Raw genomic sequence first — 16110 nt, 5'->3', positions numbered from 1 at the left:
TGTCCCAAGGGAGAAGATGCGTCCCAAGCGGCCCGAGATTCTGCTAAATGGGTTTGGCAAAAGCTCACGTGAGGTTTGTCTTCACCATGGCTGAGAGTCATTCTTGCGTGGGTGGGAGTGGTGACACCAGTAACCAGCAGCTATCCTGGCTGGTTTCCTTTGACATTCTTGGCTCTGTTGAGTTCTCTGGGTGCATTGGGTGTAGTTTCGCCTAACATTACTCCAGCTTCCTGAGACAAGCCACTGATAAAAGCCATCGTCTCAGAAAGGCTGTTGTCTGGGGTCAGCGGGCCATCACTAGAGAGTGGAGCAAGTTCTTTGGTAGCTCTCAAGAAGGGGATGTGGCCCACTGTAGGGCAACTAAATGCTTTCAAGAATGGCCGCGTGATGGGGTGAGGCACGTGAACTTCTAAAATCTGCAGCGGTGAGTTCAGAAGACCTGTGCTTGGCTTCGCAGGAGGAGATGTGGCCCAGAGCAGGAGTCAAGTGCGTAGGGACGCTCTGCTTGTTCACATTTTTCATTATTCAGGAAGCCACAGTTTCAAAAAATGTTTTGAATGGATCTAAGCTATGGAAAATCTCCCCTCCCCCATCACAATTTTTGGCTGATCAGGGCTTGCTAGTTTAGCATCCAGTGCCAGCAGCGTTTAAATAGCAGCAGTGGCTACAGTCACAGGATGGACACCTGGTGTTTAGACCTGGCTTGTAACCATGTTGGGGGCAATGCTCAAAATTCACAGCATCAGCCAGGCGCAGTGGCTCAATCCTGTCATCTCAGCACTTTGGGAGGCCGAGGTGGGCGGATCACTTGAGGTCAGGAGTTTGAGACCAGTGTGGCCAACGTGGTGAAACCCGTCTCTACTAAAAATGCAAAGAATTAGCTGGGCGTGGTGGTGCACGCATGTAATCCCAGCTACATGGGAGGCTGAGGCGGGAGAATCGCTTGAACTGGGGAGGCAGAGGTTGCAGTGAGCCAAGATGGCGCCACTGCACTCCAGCCCGGGTGACAGCGAAACTCCATCTCAAAAAAAAACCAAAAAACTCAGCATCAAATGCTTCACCTGAAGCTGGCAAGATCTTGGCGTGTTCTTCAAAACTCAGCATAGTGACTGTTTACCCATTACCCTGTTCAGTCAACATTTAGTACCATCACCATGCTAAGAGCAGGGAGAGAGGCAGGAGTATGAGGTGTTTCTTGACATTGAAGGTCCCACATCTCGTGTAGGAGCAGGAGATGGATGAGAAAGTGCCGGGCCCTCTGTTGAAATCACTGCAGGGCATAGTGGGCATGGGACTCTGTTTCCTTTACATCTTTGCTCCTCCCCTCGACCAGACTGGAGGCTGTCTACCAGGAGGCCATGGGTATCATCTAGAAAATAGATACTTTTTTGTCTGAGGGGCCAGTGGTGCAATGGATTAAAAAAAGATACATTTTTACATGTACATTTTTGGGGGATCAGACACTGCAGCTTTCTTTAGATTTTTAGAGGAGGCTTTGGTTTGAAAAGGCATACTGATTAGCATGGCGTGGTGGTGTACCCCAGTAATCCCAGCTACTCAGGAGGCTGAGGCAGGAGAATCTCTTGAACCCAGGAGGTGGAGGTTGCAGTGAGCTGAGATCACGCCACTGCAGTTTAGCCTGGGCAACAGAGTAAGACTTTGTCTCAAAAAAAAAAAAAAAAAAAAAAAAAAAAAAAAAAGGCGTGCTGGGCTGGGTTTGTACCCTTGTTGAACAGGGCTTTCTTTTTGCCTCTGTTCACCAGCAGACTCAGTCTTTGTGCAGAGGCATCCGGCAGACGCTGCACGATGCCTCTGGGATGTACCCAGAGAAAGGAAAGGGCTTTGAGAAATGGAGTGCTGTGAAACAATGTTAATTTGCCTGGGGTATCCAAGGAGGCCCGGGAAAGGCTGAATTCCTCTAAGCCCTAGAAGGATTCCAGTTGCCTGCCTGAAGGAAGAGCTGTCGTCATCCCTGTCCGTCTTGGGCAGCCTGGCCCTGATCACTGCTCTCTCTCTCCAGGTCCGGACACTGTTTGTCAGCGGCCTCCCTGTGGACATTAAACCCAGAGAACTCTACTTGCTCTTCCGGCCGTTCAAGGTGAGTCAGGACCCAGCCGCCCCCTGGGTAGAGCCTAGGACCCTGGAGAAGCAGCGGGAGTGAATCTGGGGTGGGGCAGGGCAGCAGGATGATGCGGGAAGGTGTGGCAGAAGCTGTGGGGGCAGGTCCAGCCCCTGTCCTGGTTCTGTGAATTCACATGCTGCCTTCTGAGCCTCTGTTTCCTCGCCAGTTAAATGGAGACAGTAAGAATCTTTTTTTTTTTTTCCTCGAGACGGAGTCTTGCTCTGTCGCCCAGGCTAGAGTGCAGTGGCGTGATCTCGGCTCACTGCAACCTCCGCCTCCTGGGTTCAAGCAATTCTCCTGCCTCAGCCTCCCAGGTAGCTAGGATTACAGGCACGCGCCATTATGCCTGGCTAATATTTGTGTTTTTAGTAGAGATGGAGTTTCACCATGTTGGTCAGGCTGGTCTTGAACTCCTGACCTCGTGATCCGCCCGCCCTGGCCTCCCAAAGTGCTGAGATTACAGGCGTGAGCCACAGCACTCGGCCTTTTTGTTTGTTTTGTTTTGAGATGGAGTCTCGCTCAGTTGCCCAGGCTGGAGTGCAGTGGCGTGCGGCTCACTGCAACCTCCGCCTCCTGGTTTCAAGCGATTCTCCTGCCTCTGCCTCCATGCCTCCACCCTCCACCATGCCTGGCTAGTTTTTATATTTTTAGTAGAGATGGGGTTTCACCATATTGGCCATGATGGTCTGGATCTCTTGACCTTGTGATCTGCCCGCCTCAGCCTCCCAAAGTGCTGGGATTACAGGCGTGAGCCACGGTGCCCAGCTAACAGTAAGAATCTTTAAATATATGTGGTTATATAAAGAATCTTTGAGATTCAGTGTAGCCTTTTCAGTTTGCAGATGAGAAAACTTAAAAGGTAAGGTCTGTGCTCTCGGGTTACTAGTTATTGGAGCAAATGGGAATTTCTGCCTAAAGTGATGAGTGCTGCCGCGTGACGCCCACCCCATGTGCTAGACCTCATGATTCAGAACGCAGGGCGGTGGACGTTTGGCAGTGGTGGAGGTCAGGGTGGGTTGATGTTGACAGGGAGAAGGGTGTGAGAATGACTCAGGGGAGCCCTGGGGAAAGCGGGGGCTGATGAGGTGGCAGCGCTGGGCTAGCACAACACACGCTTCTGACCTTCCGCGGTAACAGCCACCTCTCTCCTCAGGGGTATGAAGGGTCCCTGATCAAGCTCACCGCAAGACAGGTAATTTCTCTCCTAGGGTTTTCTTCCTCCCAGCCCAGACTGACTGCTGAGCTTCAAACAAGGGCCTGTTAACCTTTCCCTAATCTAGAGGCATCTGGCGGTAGAGACTTGCTCCCTGTTGTCCTGTTTCTGACAGAGCAACCTTTGTAGGTCCCACTGTCCCTTTACTGGCCATCTGAGCCCAGCCAGCTCCTGGTCCTCCCTGTCTGTTTCTTAGGAATCTGGGAGCCCCGCTGGCTGAGGACAGTAAAGCAGTTAGCTGAGCTCTAGCTTTTTTTTTTTTTTTTTTTTTTTTCGAGACGGAGTTTTGCTCTTGTTGCCCAGGCTGGAGTGCAATGGCATGATTGAGCTCTAGCTTTTAATACAAGGAGGCCAGGGCCCGCTAGCCTTTGGGGGCTATTTGGGGTCTAGACTGATCCTTGGGAAAATGAAGTTGGAGCAGTTTTCAACCTATTGCTCCTTGATAGAACCGGAGTCTTCCCATGCCCTTGATACATTGGTGTCCCCTTTCTTGCTGGGGAAAACACTGGGACTTGCTTTTAGTTATCTGCATGCATTAAAAACAATACTTTTACTAAAAGGGTGATGTTTAATTCAGTGGAATTAAGCTCTGTTGGCATCATTTCCCACAGGGTATTCCTGGAGAGGGGGACGTGACTTTTGGTGCATGTTAAACTGCTGTTCTAGTGAACAGGGAGGATGTGGGCTGGAGTTTTGGGGGGCTTTTTTTCCTTTTGTATTCTCATCAGCAGGGCAAATACTATTTCCACATAGATGATACTCTTTTTTTGTTGTTATTTTGGAGGGAGAGGTGGAATGCTGGGAGAGATATAAGGGTGTTCTCTCTTTTTCCTACTAGCCTGTTGGTTTTGTGATCTTTGACAGCCGGGCGGGAGCAGAAGCGGCCAAGAATGCGCTGAACGTGAGTAGGTGGAGAACAGGTCTTCTCTGACCCACAGCCCTCTTAGGCAGTGGGTGTGCAGATGTATCTTATTTCCCAGCCATCCCTGGGCAGAGTCCTTGGCGACACTGTCTGTGCCAAAGGCCGTTACTCAAGGCCTGAGTTGCCTTTCCTCTGCCTCAGCCACCATGTGGGCAAGTCTTCCAGGCGAGCTTGTTTATGGAGCTCTTCTCTATTCTCTGCCATTAACACTCTGGGTCCCTCAGAGTAAGCCTTTCTCTTCTTTTCTCTACCCATGTAGGGTATTCGCTTTGATCCCGAAAATCCACAGACTCTGAGGCTAGAGTTTGCCAAAGCCAACACCAAGATGGCCAAGAGCAAGCTAATGGCAACTCCAAATCCCAGCAACGTGCACCCCGCCCTAGGAGCACACTTCATCGCACGGGACCCATGTGAGTGGCACTCTGAGCTGGCAGGCCCTCATTTAGTTGCATTCGGGGCAGACTTGCAGGCTCTTGCAGAGGGAAGCCCCTTTTCCAGGAGGCTTTTTGTGTCCACGGCCACCCATTTTTGAAACACCTGGTTTTCCTCCCTCCCCTGCAGCCTTCCTAGAATTTCTGAGTTGCCAGGGCTTCCAGCTTCCCTGAAACCTTCTTTAATTTCTCATTTGAGACGGGCTGAGGCCTGCCTGAAAGCAGGCAGGATGCACACCATGACAGGCCAATTTAACGTGGCTTCCTTGCCTGGTCTTGGGGTCCTCTGTGGTTGGGAGTGGTCTGGCCTCAGTGTGGGGCATATGGCTCAACCATAGTGCTGGGTCCCCTTCTCTGTTTGGAAGGGGAGGCAAGTGTTCTGATGATGGAGGCCATTGTCTCCTGTTGTAGATGACCTGATGGGGGCTGCTCTGATCCCTGCATCCCCAGAGGCCTGGGCTCCCTACCCTTTGTACACCACAGAGCTGACCCCAGCCATCTCCCATGCTGCGTTCACCTACCCAGCTGCCACTGCTGCTGCCGCCGCCCTCCACGCTCAGGTAAGCCCTTTAAGGTTGGGGAGGGCGAAGAACAAGGGCTCTTGGCTGACCAGACTTTGCATGTGCCTGGCCACTTGGCCGCTGCTGTCCCAGAGCTGCAGCAGAACTCTTGTCTTCCTTGATGGTTTGAAAGCCCAGACCCCAGGGACCTATTTGTCCCTGCCCTTGGGTTTAGGATCTGACAGAGAGGAAGAAGACAACCCACGAGTTCCCGGGGAGGATGCCAGGCAGCCCAGCTGCGGTTCCCCAGCCCCGAGCACCCCTGCCCAGGCACCGACTATGTTCCCCCATGGTGATGGGACTATGATTCTCTATGATTCCAGTCCTAACCTGGGTATGGTCTCTGGAGCCAGACCATCTGCCTCTGCCCCTTCCTGTCCCTTTCATCAAGCTCTTACAGATTGCTGTGCCTTGATTTTTTTTTTTAGTCATCTGAAAAATGGGAATGATCAGATAATCTGCCTTAGGGTTGTTGTGAAAGTTAGATGTCAAGACGAAGTGACTACTGAGTGCTAGGATGTAACCTAGAGCACCCTGAGAGCTCACTGAGTGTTGGCTCTCGCTTCCATGAAGGCTGGATGCTGTCCACTGTGAACCTGTGCCGGGCAGGAAACAGGGAGTGAATGCTTCTGGGGAGAGTCGGGGCTGTTAGAGCAGGGCCAGGAAGGCTCTGTGTGGGGTGCTGGGCTGGGGGTGCCCAATGGGCAGGCAGGGGGTCAGGCTTTCCCCTGGCTATGCAGGCACCTCCTCTGGTCTGACTCAGCCACAAGTGCAAGTCACTGGAGCACTATGCAGGGGAGGTCTCGTCCCACTCTGTGTGTGTCGGGGAGCAGTGGGGTGCCTCACAGTGGCAGTGACAAGATGTGGCCAGGCAGCCACAGCAAGGGGCTGGGGGGCACTTTTGAGCCCACCTCAACCTCTGACCAGCCAGATGATGAGCACTGATCCCCAGGAAGAGCTGCCCAGCCAGGGTGTGCTGTGCTGCTGCGAAGGAGAGAATTGAGGTTGCTGGGACCTGGCTGGGGAGCAGGAGGGGATGAGGAAGGAAAGCAGGAGAAGCCAGAAAGGAGGGTTCACAGGAGCCAGAGCTGAGGCGGGAGGAGTCGGGTGCTCTGCCCGAGAGCTGTGTGTATGTCCATTTTCAGGCTCTTCCAGGGGCTCAGTGACACCTGGGTTTGTCCAGTTCCAAAGTGGAAAGTTCAGATTCAGGGGCTGCTACCCTAGCAAACTGTTTTCCCCAGCAGGGGAATGCTCCCTGGCTCCGCAATGTTCAGTTGTACTGAGGGCGGAATTGTGGTTAACCCTGGCACTCTTCCCCAGCTGAGCACCACAAATAGCTCGAAAATTGATCAGAGGATAAGGAAGGTGGTAAAGACCTTCCCCTGGAGGGAATTGTTGGGTATTTACTGCAAACTGGGTTCTGTGGCTGGAATAGACCGGGGAGCAGGGAAGGTCATCCTGTCCACCCTGACCTGGGCAGTGACTTGATGCTTCAGGTCAAGCGAATGTTTAACTGCAAGGCCCTGGGAGGCACTGGAAGGAATCGCAGACTCCCACCTCACTGGGCTCCTCACCTCTGATCCCAGATTTGGCACCAGTTGGCTACATGATCCTCACCTCTGGGCCTCTGTATCCCCATCTGTAAAATGAGAGGGATAGACCAGATCAGGTGGAGAGGTTCTGCCCTATCCTCTGAATTGCTAGGCTGTGACAGAGGTTGGGAGCCAGGGACAATGAGTTTGTCAAATGAATCAGAGAGGGCACCTCTGCCCAGCCAGCTGGGGGTGGCACTGCTCTCTGGCCCTGAGCTCCACGCCACAGGGCTTTCTTCCTCCTGTTGGCCTCCCTCCCAGTTTTCTCCCACCCCATCCACACTCTGCAGCTGTCCAACTCTGGCCCAAATCCTGGTTCTCAACAGCTGTGGGACATTGGGCACGTTACCCACCGTCTCTGTGTTTCTGTAAAATGGTGATGTTAATGCCTACTTGATAGGTGTGTTGTTCGCATGATGGCATGGAGGGAGTGCTGTGAAAGTGCAGATGGTTGTGATGTTATTTAATATCATTATTGTCTGGGTCCCCTTGGGTCCTCTCTGAGGCTGGAGGCCTCTTTGTGCCTGAGTTCCTGCCTTCTGGCCTTCCTTGGACGGGTACTGGGATAGAGGCCACCCACCCCAAAGGATAGTGGCGTTTTGGGGGAGGCAGGCTAATGGGAAGAGATTAGAGCAGGGAGTCTTTAGTTCTGTCCTTGCTACTCAAACTCTCTGGGCAGCCATTTCCTCAATAGTAAAACAGGTTGTTTTACTGTTACCCGACTAAGAACATTTTATTTTTTTCCTTCCAACAGCCCTACTGCTTGCCCCCTGACAGTGCTGCCCCAGAGATAGGGGATAAAAGTGTCTAAAGGAAGTATGGACACTGTTGATATTAAGTGAATTGTTCTCAACCCAAAGGACCAATAGAAGGACTGAGTTTTTCCATGCCTGGGGGCAAGGAGGTGACTTCAGGAGAAGGTAGCAGCTGAAGGACAAGGGGATGAGAACAAGTACCTCTGTTCTCTACCCCAGCTGCATGCCGTTTGCCAGTAGCCCGGCCAGGCCTCCACAGCTACGTGGCTGCAGAGACCAGACCTGCAGGAGGGGTCCTGGAGGTTGTTCGGTCCTGCTCTGTCTTGGCATGAGGCCACCTTGCCTGGCCTTCTAACCCTTTGATACAATCTTCCCCTTAAAGAGGGTGAGGCACAAAAGCAACTGTGGATGGCAGGCCCAGTGCGGTTCAGCATAGAAAGATGGTGGCCTAAAACAGGGGTTCTCAGTGTCCTATTGCATCCCAGGGTCCTCCCAGACTGGATTTCATTTTCCATTCCAACCTGAGGATATGCGGGTCTTCCATGGCCTTTTTCTCCCCCTTAAACTGGCTCACCCATTTACTAGTGACCTTAAGGTTACATAAACTCCCTTGCCTCTATTTTCTTATCTGTATCATGGAGATGATAATAGCATCTACTTCATAGGGTTTTTGTGAGGATTAAATGAACTTAGTATATGAAATCTACCTAGAACAGCATCGGGCACAGGGGAGGTGCTTCATGAGCAGGAGCTATTGTTGTATTAGCATATCTGCATTTATGGAAAAAAACCGGCAGTTTTTGTTCTCTTCCCTTTGGTTTATCATCCAGTCCCCAGAAAACCTGTACTTTTAATTCTTCAGTTCGGTAGGTAGTTTGGGGCAGGTGTGTAAGTAAATCTATAGGTGTGAATCTTAGAAAAACTACAATACATATTTAATCTTTTAAAACCTTAAATATTAGGGCCAGGCACAGTGGCTCACGCCTGTAATCCCAGTACTTTGAGAGGCCTAGGTGGGCAGATTACCTGAGGTCAGGAGGTCAAGACCAGCCTGGCTAACACGGTGAAACCCCGTCTCTACAAAAATACAAAAATTAGCTGGGCGTGGTGGCAGGCATCTGTAACCCCAGCTACTCGGGAGGCTGAGGCAGGAGAATCACTTGAACCCAGGAGGCAGAGGTTGCAGTGAGCCAAGATCGCGCCACTGCACTCCAGCCTGGGTGACAGAGTGAGACTCTGTCTCAAAAAAAGAAAACAAAACAAAAAAAAAACAAAAAAACTTAAATATTAGGACTTAAAAAAAATATTAGTAAGTGTAGCTCTACATTTTGGATACCTGGCTAGTACACCATTGTACGAATGTGTCCAGCTCCCTGTAGATGGTAAATTGGTTTGTCTATACAGTTTTGCTTACTGATAGCTATACGACAGTGTATATCCTTGTGTGTACTTCTCTGGGCACTTCTTCTGTTTTGTTTTCTTTTTTTTTTTTTTTTGAGACGGAGTTTCACTCTTGTTGCCCAGGCTGGAGTGCAATGGTGCGATCTTGGCTCACTGCAACCTCTGCCTCCCAGGTTCAAGCGATTCTCCTGCCTCAGCCTCCCTAGTAGCTGGGATTACAGGCGTGTGCCACCACGCCCGGCTAATTTTGTATTTTTAGTAGAGACGGGGTTTCTCCATGTTGGTCAGGCTAGTCTCGAACTCTCGACCTCAGGTGATCCGTCCGCCTCGGCCTCCCAAAGTGCTGGGATTACAGGCATGAGCCACTGCGCCCAGCCATTGTTTTGTTTTCTTTATGATAAATTCCTAGAACTATGACAAGATCAAAGTGTAGACTTACCAATCTGGGTTAAATATTGTTTTAATTTCGGATGAGTGAGGCTTCCGTATCTTTGGTTGTTTATATCTTTTTTTTTTCTTTTTTGAGGTATTTTTATTTTTTTGAGACAGGGTCTCACTCTGTTGCCCAGGCTGGAGTGCAGTGGCATGATCTTCACTCTTTGCAACCTCTGCCTCCTGGGCTCAAGCACGATCCTCCTGCCTCAGCCTCTCAAATTGCTGAGATTACAGGTGTGTGCTACCACGCCCAGCTAATTTTTGTATTTTTTGCAGAGACGGGGTTTCGTAATGGTGGCCAAGCTGGTCTCAAACTTCTGGGCTCAAGAGATCCGCCCACCTCTGCCTCCTAGAGTGCTGGGATTACAGGTGTGAGCTGTCACGCCTGGCCTTATATTTATTCTTATGTAGGTTCATCCCGTTGCTTGCTTTCTGGTATATCTTCTCAACTGGTCACTCCCAGGATCTGAGAGAGGGCTGAGTTTGCATCCTCCGCTCTTTGTTTTGAAGCAGCCCTCTTGGAGCCTGGTCACTATAGCTTGTGGGGGGTACTCTTAGGAGCCCCCGCTCCCCCTGGGCACACCTGGAGGCCCTGAAAGGACCCTGCGGGTGCCCTATCTTGCTGGCCTGGCCCCCCAGGGGTCTCCTGTAGCTGGAGCAGAAAGAAGAGCTCTAGGAAGGGATTGTGCGGCTTCTAGAGGACCCAGGCCACTGGCCTATGCCAGGCAACCAAAGGAAGTGGAAAAGCAGCCCTTCTAAATGCATTCTGTCTGCTTCAGTGGCACAGCTGTCCCAAGCCCAAATATGGGAGCTTTCCTTTACTTTCTCCCCAAGGAGTCCCTCAGGCTGGAGGGAAAGTCGCTGCTTGGGAAGCAGGAATCTCCCAGCACCTTGTATCGAGAGTGTAGGGCAGGATCCAGCAGATTTGCTGAGGGCGGCCTTAGGCAGTCATTCAAGGCCTCAGCTTCCCAGTGGTGAAAGAGGTTGGGTTGCAGGCCTCCTGAGCTCCTTCCACTCTGTCGTCCATGTTCTCCCCTTGTCCGGCCCTGCAGGACACCCAGCCCGTCAGGGACTTCCTTGCTGTGGGGCTGCGCCAGCTGGAGGCTACATGAAGGGCGGTGGTCAGGGCCCACTAAGGGGCTCCCTGAGCTGGTGCCAGCTGCCGGCTTCTCTGATAGCAGCATTGCTGGTTTCCTTGCGTGTCCCTCTCTTGTGGAGTAAGTGCTAGCGTCCAGCCAGGTTTCTAACTTCCTGCTGAGCTCCTGGGAGGTGGTGGCTGGAATTCTGCGGTGTACAAAACAGCACCTAGAATTTGGCGGGGATAGGAACAGGTTCTTAGGAAGCTTCCATCAGCCCCCAGATGGCCTGGCATGGCTTACCCAGGAAGCAGGAGTTCCCAGCAGCCAAGTGGGTAACTGGGTCTGCCTGCTCCAACCTCAAGGGAGCTGTCTGCAGGTCCAGCTTCTACTCCTTTCTTACCACACGCTCATGTGCTGCCCCTTCCCTTCCTGATGGGACTCCGGCTCTCCTCCCTGGATGCTGATCTCCCAACCCCAACTCAAGGTCCTGTGTTGTCCTGCCTCGCCCCCGCCAACCCCCTCTCCCTGTCCTGGGTCAGGCTGGGACAGACATGCTTCACCGTGCATAACTGGGGCAGGCGGCCTTCCCTGCGGTGTTGGCAGTCAGCATACTTGCCTTCCAGATGACTGGCCCAGAGGGAGGAGGGAATGTGTCATTTTCTTGACCAGTCTCTGGGAACCCAGCTTTGGGGCTACTGCTCTGTGGGGCCTTCTGGCAAGTGCCAGGGTTTAGGCAGCTTCCAAGCACTGGTGAGGATGATCTCATATAGCTGCCGCCCGCCTGATGTTATAGACCTCTAGACTTAGAGGCTCGTGATGGAGGGCATGGCACAGCGGGGGTGGGAAGGTCAAAACGGGAGCCTCAGCTGGGTCTCATCCATGGCTTCTCAGAAGAATCAGGACTGATGTTGGAGAGTCCTACCCCTTGGGGTCTACACGGACTTTGGGTTTTGTTTTGTTTTTTGTTTTTTGTTTTCGTTTTTGTTGGAGACGGAGTTTTGTTCTTGTTGCCCAGGCGGAAGTGCAACAGCACGATCTCGGCTCACTGCAACCTCCGCCTCCCGAGTTCGAGCGATTCTCCCGCCTCAGCCTCCCAAGTAGCTGGGATGACAGGCATGCACCACCACGCCCGACTAATTTTGTATTTTTAGTAGAGATGGGGTTTCTCCATATTGGTCAGGCTGGTCTTGAACTCTCAACCTCAGGTGGTCTGCCTGCCTCGGCCTCCCAAAGTGCTGGGATTACAGGTGTGAGCCGCTGCACCCAGCCTTGTTTTGTTTTAATAGAGACATTATCTCCCTATGTTGCCCAGGCTGATCTTGAACTCCTGAGCCCATGTGATCCTCCCACCTCAGCTTCCCAAAGTGTTGGGATTACAGGTGTGTGCCACTGCACCCGGCCTTACTGTATCTTTACATCCTGTCTTACCTGATCCTCACAACCACATATGACTTCATCATTTCTGTCCTATAGCTAGATGAGGGCACTGAGACCCAAAGAAGTCAAACAAAAATGTATGAGGCTCATTCTCTTCCTCCTCCTCCACAGAATTAGGAATTCCGTGCTGTGTCAGTAAAGGGGAAGGGCGGGTTGCTGGCACCACTGCCCCCAGCTGCCAGGGCTCCCGCCAGCATAGTGGCCCATTTGGATTGGGCTGATTGGGGTATGAGACGCCTAAGTGACTTTCTTTCGTTGGAACCTGTGTCCTGCAGAGGAGGCACATCAGGCAGTGCACTCCCACTTTCCGGATAGAGAAACTGATGCTTTTAAAGGTGAGTAACTGGCCCAACGTGTGCCAGCCAATCAGTGACAGAATCAGGACTCCAGCGGGGACACCGATGGCCATGGTTACCTGGCTTCCTGTTGAGGGAAGAGATGCACAGCTGGCTCCTGATGTTGGCTTCTCTTGCAGGTGCGCTGGTACCCTTCCTCTGACACCACCCAGCAAGGATGGAAGTACCGTCAGTTCTGTTAGTTCTTCAGTAAGTGTTGGCCCCAGAGGCCCAGGACAAGTGTCCTAGACTCTGGCTCCCTGCAGGGCCGTAGTTCCTCCCTCTGCCCCGGGTCTCAAGAGCTTAGCCGAGCCCAGAGCAGGCCTGGCTTCAGCTCTAGTCCCATGCCTCTGCTCATGGCCGCCTCTCTCCCTCCCTCCAGGTCTGGTCACCGGGGAGGTGGTTCTGGGAATCTGTGGTGGTGCCGGGACAGGCGCCCTGAGTTCCCACTGCCCCCGGGTGGCCTGCACAGAGCTGCTGCCCTCCAGAGACTGTGAATCCCAAGCCTGACTCAGTGGACTGCTTCCTGTTCCCCTCCCTTCCCTTGTTCTACACCCTCAAGCCTTTCTCCAATGCCTCCCAAGAGGATTTGGGGACTTTCTCGCTGGGGCGCCCAGATCCAGCTCTGAGGCCTCACTGGGACCTGACCTCCTGCCCAAACTTGCTTCTGTAGCTCCCCCTCGAGGAAGTGAGGCGTTTAATTTTGCATGTTTTCTGGCATGAGTTAAGACACTTACACTTGTGTATATATGAGTGTACAGTTTGTTCTCACACTGTCACCATAGCGACAGGTCCTGGCTCCCAGTGGTTCATCCTGCCTGGCCCCTCTCTCCTCACCCCGCCCCTGCACCCACCCCGCTTCAGGGAGGCCCAAGTCCTGTGGCCCCACACGCTTCCAGGCTCAGCTCCCACCTCCACCCAACAGATAGATGGGGTTTGCTTTTTCATTTCACACGGGGCTCCTCCGCTCCTGTCTTCTCGGATGGGCCAACAGTCGTAAGAAAGCCCTCTCTGCCCGTTCTGTTCACCTCTCCATAGCGCACCCCGCCCGCCGCTGCTCTTCATTCTTTCCAAACCTTGAAACCAACCAAAACGTGAGAAGTATTTTTGTACCCTGTGTAACAAAATATTTATGCATCATAAAGGATTTTTCATGTGTGTACCATTAATTATTAAAGCGACCTCGTTCGCCCTGTCAGATAAGTTTAATGTTTAGTTTGAGGCATGAAGAAGAAAAGGGTTTCCATTCTTCAGCAGTACGCCTTTGTGTCAGGCATTTGTTTAAGAAAATGAAATGAAGGAACCACTGTGCAATGTTTTTTGTTTTGAGCATATCAGTGCTTTACTGTCAGCCGCAGCTGTGACCGTCTGGCCATTTCAGACTTGGGAGACGAGGCGGCTATTGTCATTGCTGATCCTGTGAGAATGTGAAACTGGATAATATATGAAATGCAAAATAAAACAAAATCAAAATGACTGCTCTCTGGCCTTTACTTCCCCCTTCCATGGACTCAGACTGCCATTGGGAATGCAGAGCCAGAGAGATGTGGAGTCGGGGGAAGGAAGTGAAGTGGGCCTGGCCCGCTGGCAGCTGGCTTGTGACTGTAAAGGTGGTGGGGGAGGACCTTGGAGCTCGCTTAGCCTCTCCTGCCTCCCTCATTTGTAAGCTGGAGAAACAAAGTCCAGGGAAAGTGACTTGCCTAAGGGCCCGGCAGTTGTGGCTTTACTTCCTCAGTTTCCAGGCTGTCAGCGTAGGGAGAGACTCCCTATACCAAGAGCAGGCCCCCAGGTGGGACCTTCCTGGGGGAAGGCAGTGATATACTCGGCTTAACCGTTTACGGCCTGTGGTCTTTTCGAGCCTCGCCCTAGTAGAAGAGGACTGAGGTTTGGGCTGTTGGGCTCTGCCAGGTGGTGTCTGTCCTTGGCGTGCCTCTTGTGAGGCTGTGCTGGAGGGAAGGCTAGGACCTGGAATCTTGCCCAGAAGGGGTTAAGCTCATCCACCCTGTAGTCTATGGGCTGCAACTCTGATTGCTGGAGCAGGAGCAAATGGGTGTGAGGCTCAGGGAAGCTGTGTGGTGCCAAGAGCCCAGGCTGGCCTGGGCCAGGTGTCAGGATGCCGTCATGGCCCTCAGTCTTACCTTTTGTGACTTGGGGTCTCGGGTTCCTCGTCTGTGAAGAGGTCGCTTGAAATCCTTTCCGACACTTAACTGGAGGGCTGGTGTGCTGAACTCAGGGTTTAACTGTTTGTTTTTTCATCCACTCCTGGGAGAGCTGCCCTGTACCCCACCCCACCTCAGACCCAAAGCCGTGCCTGGAAAGGGAGGACAGCAGAGGCCCCGAAACCCCCCTCCCAATAGGTGTTGCTCCAGCCTTGCTCTAAGCAAAACTAAAGTGGCTGTGGCTGGCTCTGGTCACTTCCTCATCTGCATCTCAGGTGACCGTTCCCCGCCTTACCCCATCTCCTGAATGCCAGTCCTGCATGGGTCGGCTTGGGTCTAAGATGTCACTGCTGGTGAATGCGTCAGCTGGCGACCCAGGTTCTGTGAGGGAGGAGGAGGAGGAGCCTGGCCAGGAGGGTGGCTGTGGGCAAGTTACCTGGACCTCAGAGGGTGGCTGTGTTCGTGCCCAGAGGAGTCCGGGGTTACTTGTCTCCCGTGCTGTGCCCCTTGCCTCACTGCAGTATCGGACCAGCTGGCAAGGCCGCCCAGCCTTCAGCCCCTGCCTGTGCTGGTGGGGAAGCTGCTCTGAGCCCTGCGGCCCCCACCCAGGGCCAAGCCGAGGGCTGACCTACTTCATCTGTGTCAAGAACCAGTGGGTCTTCCTGAGGTCGTGAATTATTTAGCAAAGGTGCCTGGGCCTTTTTGAGAGGGGCTAAGAAAGCTGCTCTATAATTTAAAGGCCCCTGCGCCTGCGGCTTCCCTGGGGGGCCTCCTTCATGCTTTAGCAAGCAGGGCCCAGGCCTGAGTCTGAGTGGAGGAGGAGCTGGGGAAGGAGGAGCCCTGCAGCCATTCCAGAGGGCGCTCTCAGCCGGACTGGGGGCTTTTCTCAGTGTAGGGCCTCTGCAGAAAGGCCTTAGTGAACAGTCATGTTTAGACTGAACTTGGGTTAAGGAGCCTTCAGTAGATCAGGGCTTCTTGGGGTCAGAAGCACCTGTGTCCTGATTCCCTGTCCTGCTCTCTTTCCAGAAAGCAGCTTGTTACCCCAGAGGTGTTGAGTCCTGATCGCAGCTGAAAGTGTTCCTTCCCTTCTGAAAGGGATTTAGGCATCTGGGAACCACCAGGGTTCTTCCCCCCACTTCTCCCACCCACAGATGAGTGTCACTGTTGCCCAGGCTGGAGTGCAGTGGCGTGATCTCAGCTCACTGCAACCTCTGCCTCCCGGGTTCAAGCCATGCTCCTGCCTCAGCCTCCCAAGTAGCTGGGATTACAGGCGTGCACCACCACGCTCGGCTAATTTTTGTATTTTTAGTAGAGATGAGGTTTCACCATGTTGGCTAGGCTAGTCTTGAACTCCTGGCCTCATGATCTGCCTGCCTTGGCCTCCCAAGGTGCTGGGATTACAGGCATGAACCACCATGCCCAGCCCCCACCAGGGTTCTTTTGGTGTGGGGTCCCTTCCCAGCAGCGATGAAATTGCCCCGTTGGCAGGAGAGGCTGTCTGTCTTTCCATGTAATCCCCTCCCTGCAAGCACACAAGTGAGGCCAGTACTAAACAGATGCTTGTGAGCCACTGGGAAGCCCCTGATGCCCCTGGCCAGAGCCAGCTCTCCTTCAACAGAGGTGGTGCTTGTCACCTTGACTGGACCGTTGTTGGGTGCTGCTGCCTAGC

The 16110-nt window shown here is 52.9% G+C and overlaps 1 protein-coding gene across 1 annotated transcript in view; it reads left to right on the top strand.

The window, feature by feature from the left end:
• Positions 1-13758, top strand: part of RBPMS2 (RNA binding protein, mRNA processing factor 2) — a 35544-nt gene extending 21786 nt beyond the window's left edge. Inside the window, exons 2-8 of the mRNA XM_030813820.1 lie at positions 2021-2098; positions 3276-3314; positions 4174-4236; positions 4517-4667; positions 5100-5248; positions 12423-12492; positions 12665-13758. Of these exons, the coding sequence (XP_030669680.1) occupies positions 2021-2098; positions 3276-3314; positions 4174-4236; positions 4517-4667; positions 5100-5248; positions 12423-12485 (543 nt within the window). The 3' untranslated portion in view covers positions 12486-12492; positions 12665-13758. The remainder of the gene's footprint in view (positions 1-2020; positions 2099-3275; positions 3315-4173; positions 4237-4516; positions 4668-5099; positions 5249-12422; positions 12493-12664) is intronic.
• Positions 13759-16110: the final 2352 nt, after the last annotated feature.

This window comes from Nomascus leucogenys, chromosome 6, assembly GCF_006542625.1.
Source record: "Nomascus leucogenys isolate Asia chromosome 6, Asia_NLE_v1, whole genome shotgun sequence".
Taxonomy (NCBI): Eukaryota; Metazoa; Chordata; class Mammalia; order Primates; family Hylobatidae; genus Nomascus; species Nomascus leucogenys.
This window is presented reverse-complemented; position numbering and strand designations above follow the sequence as displayed.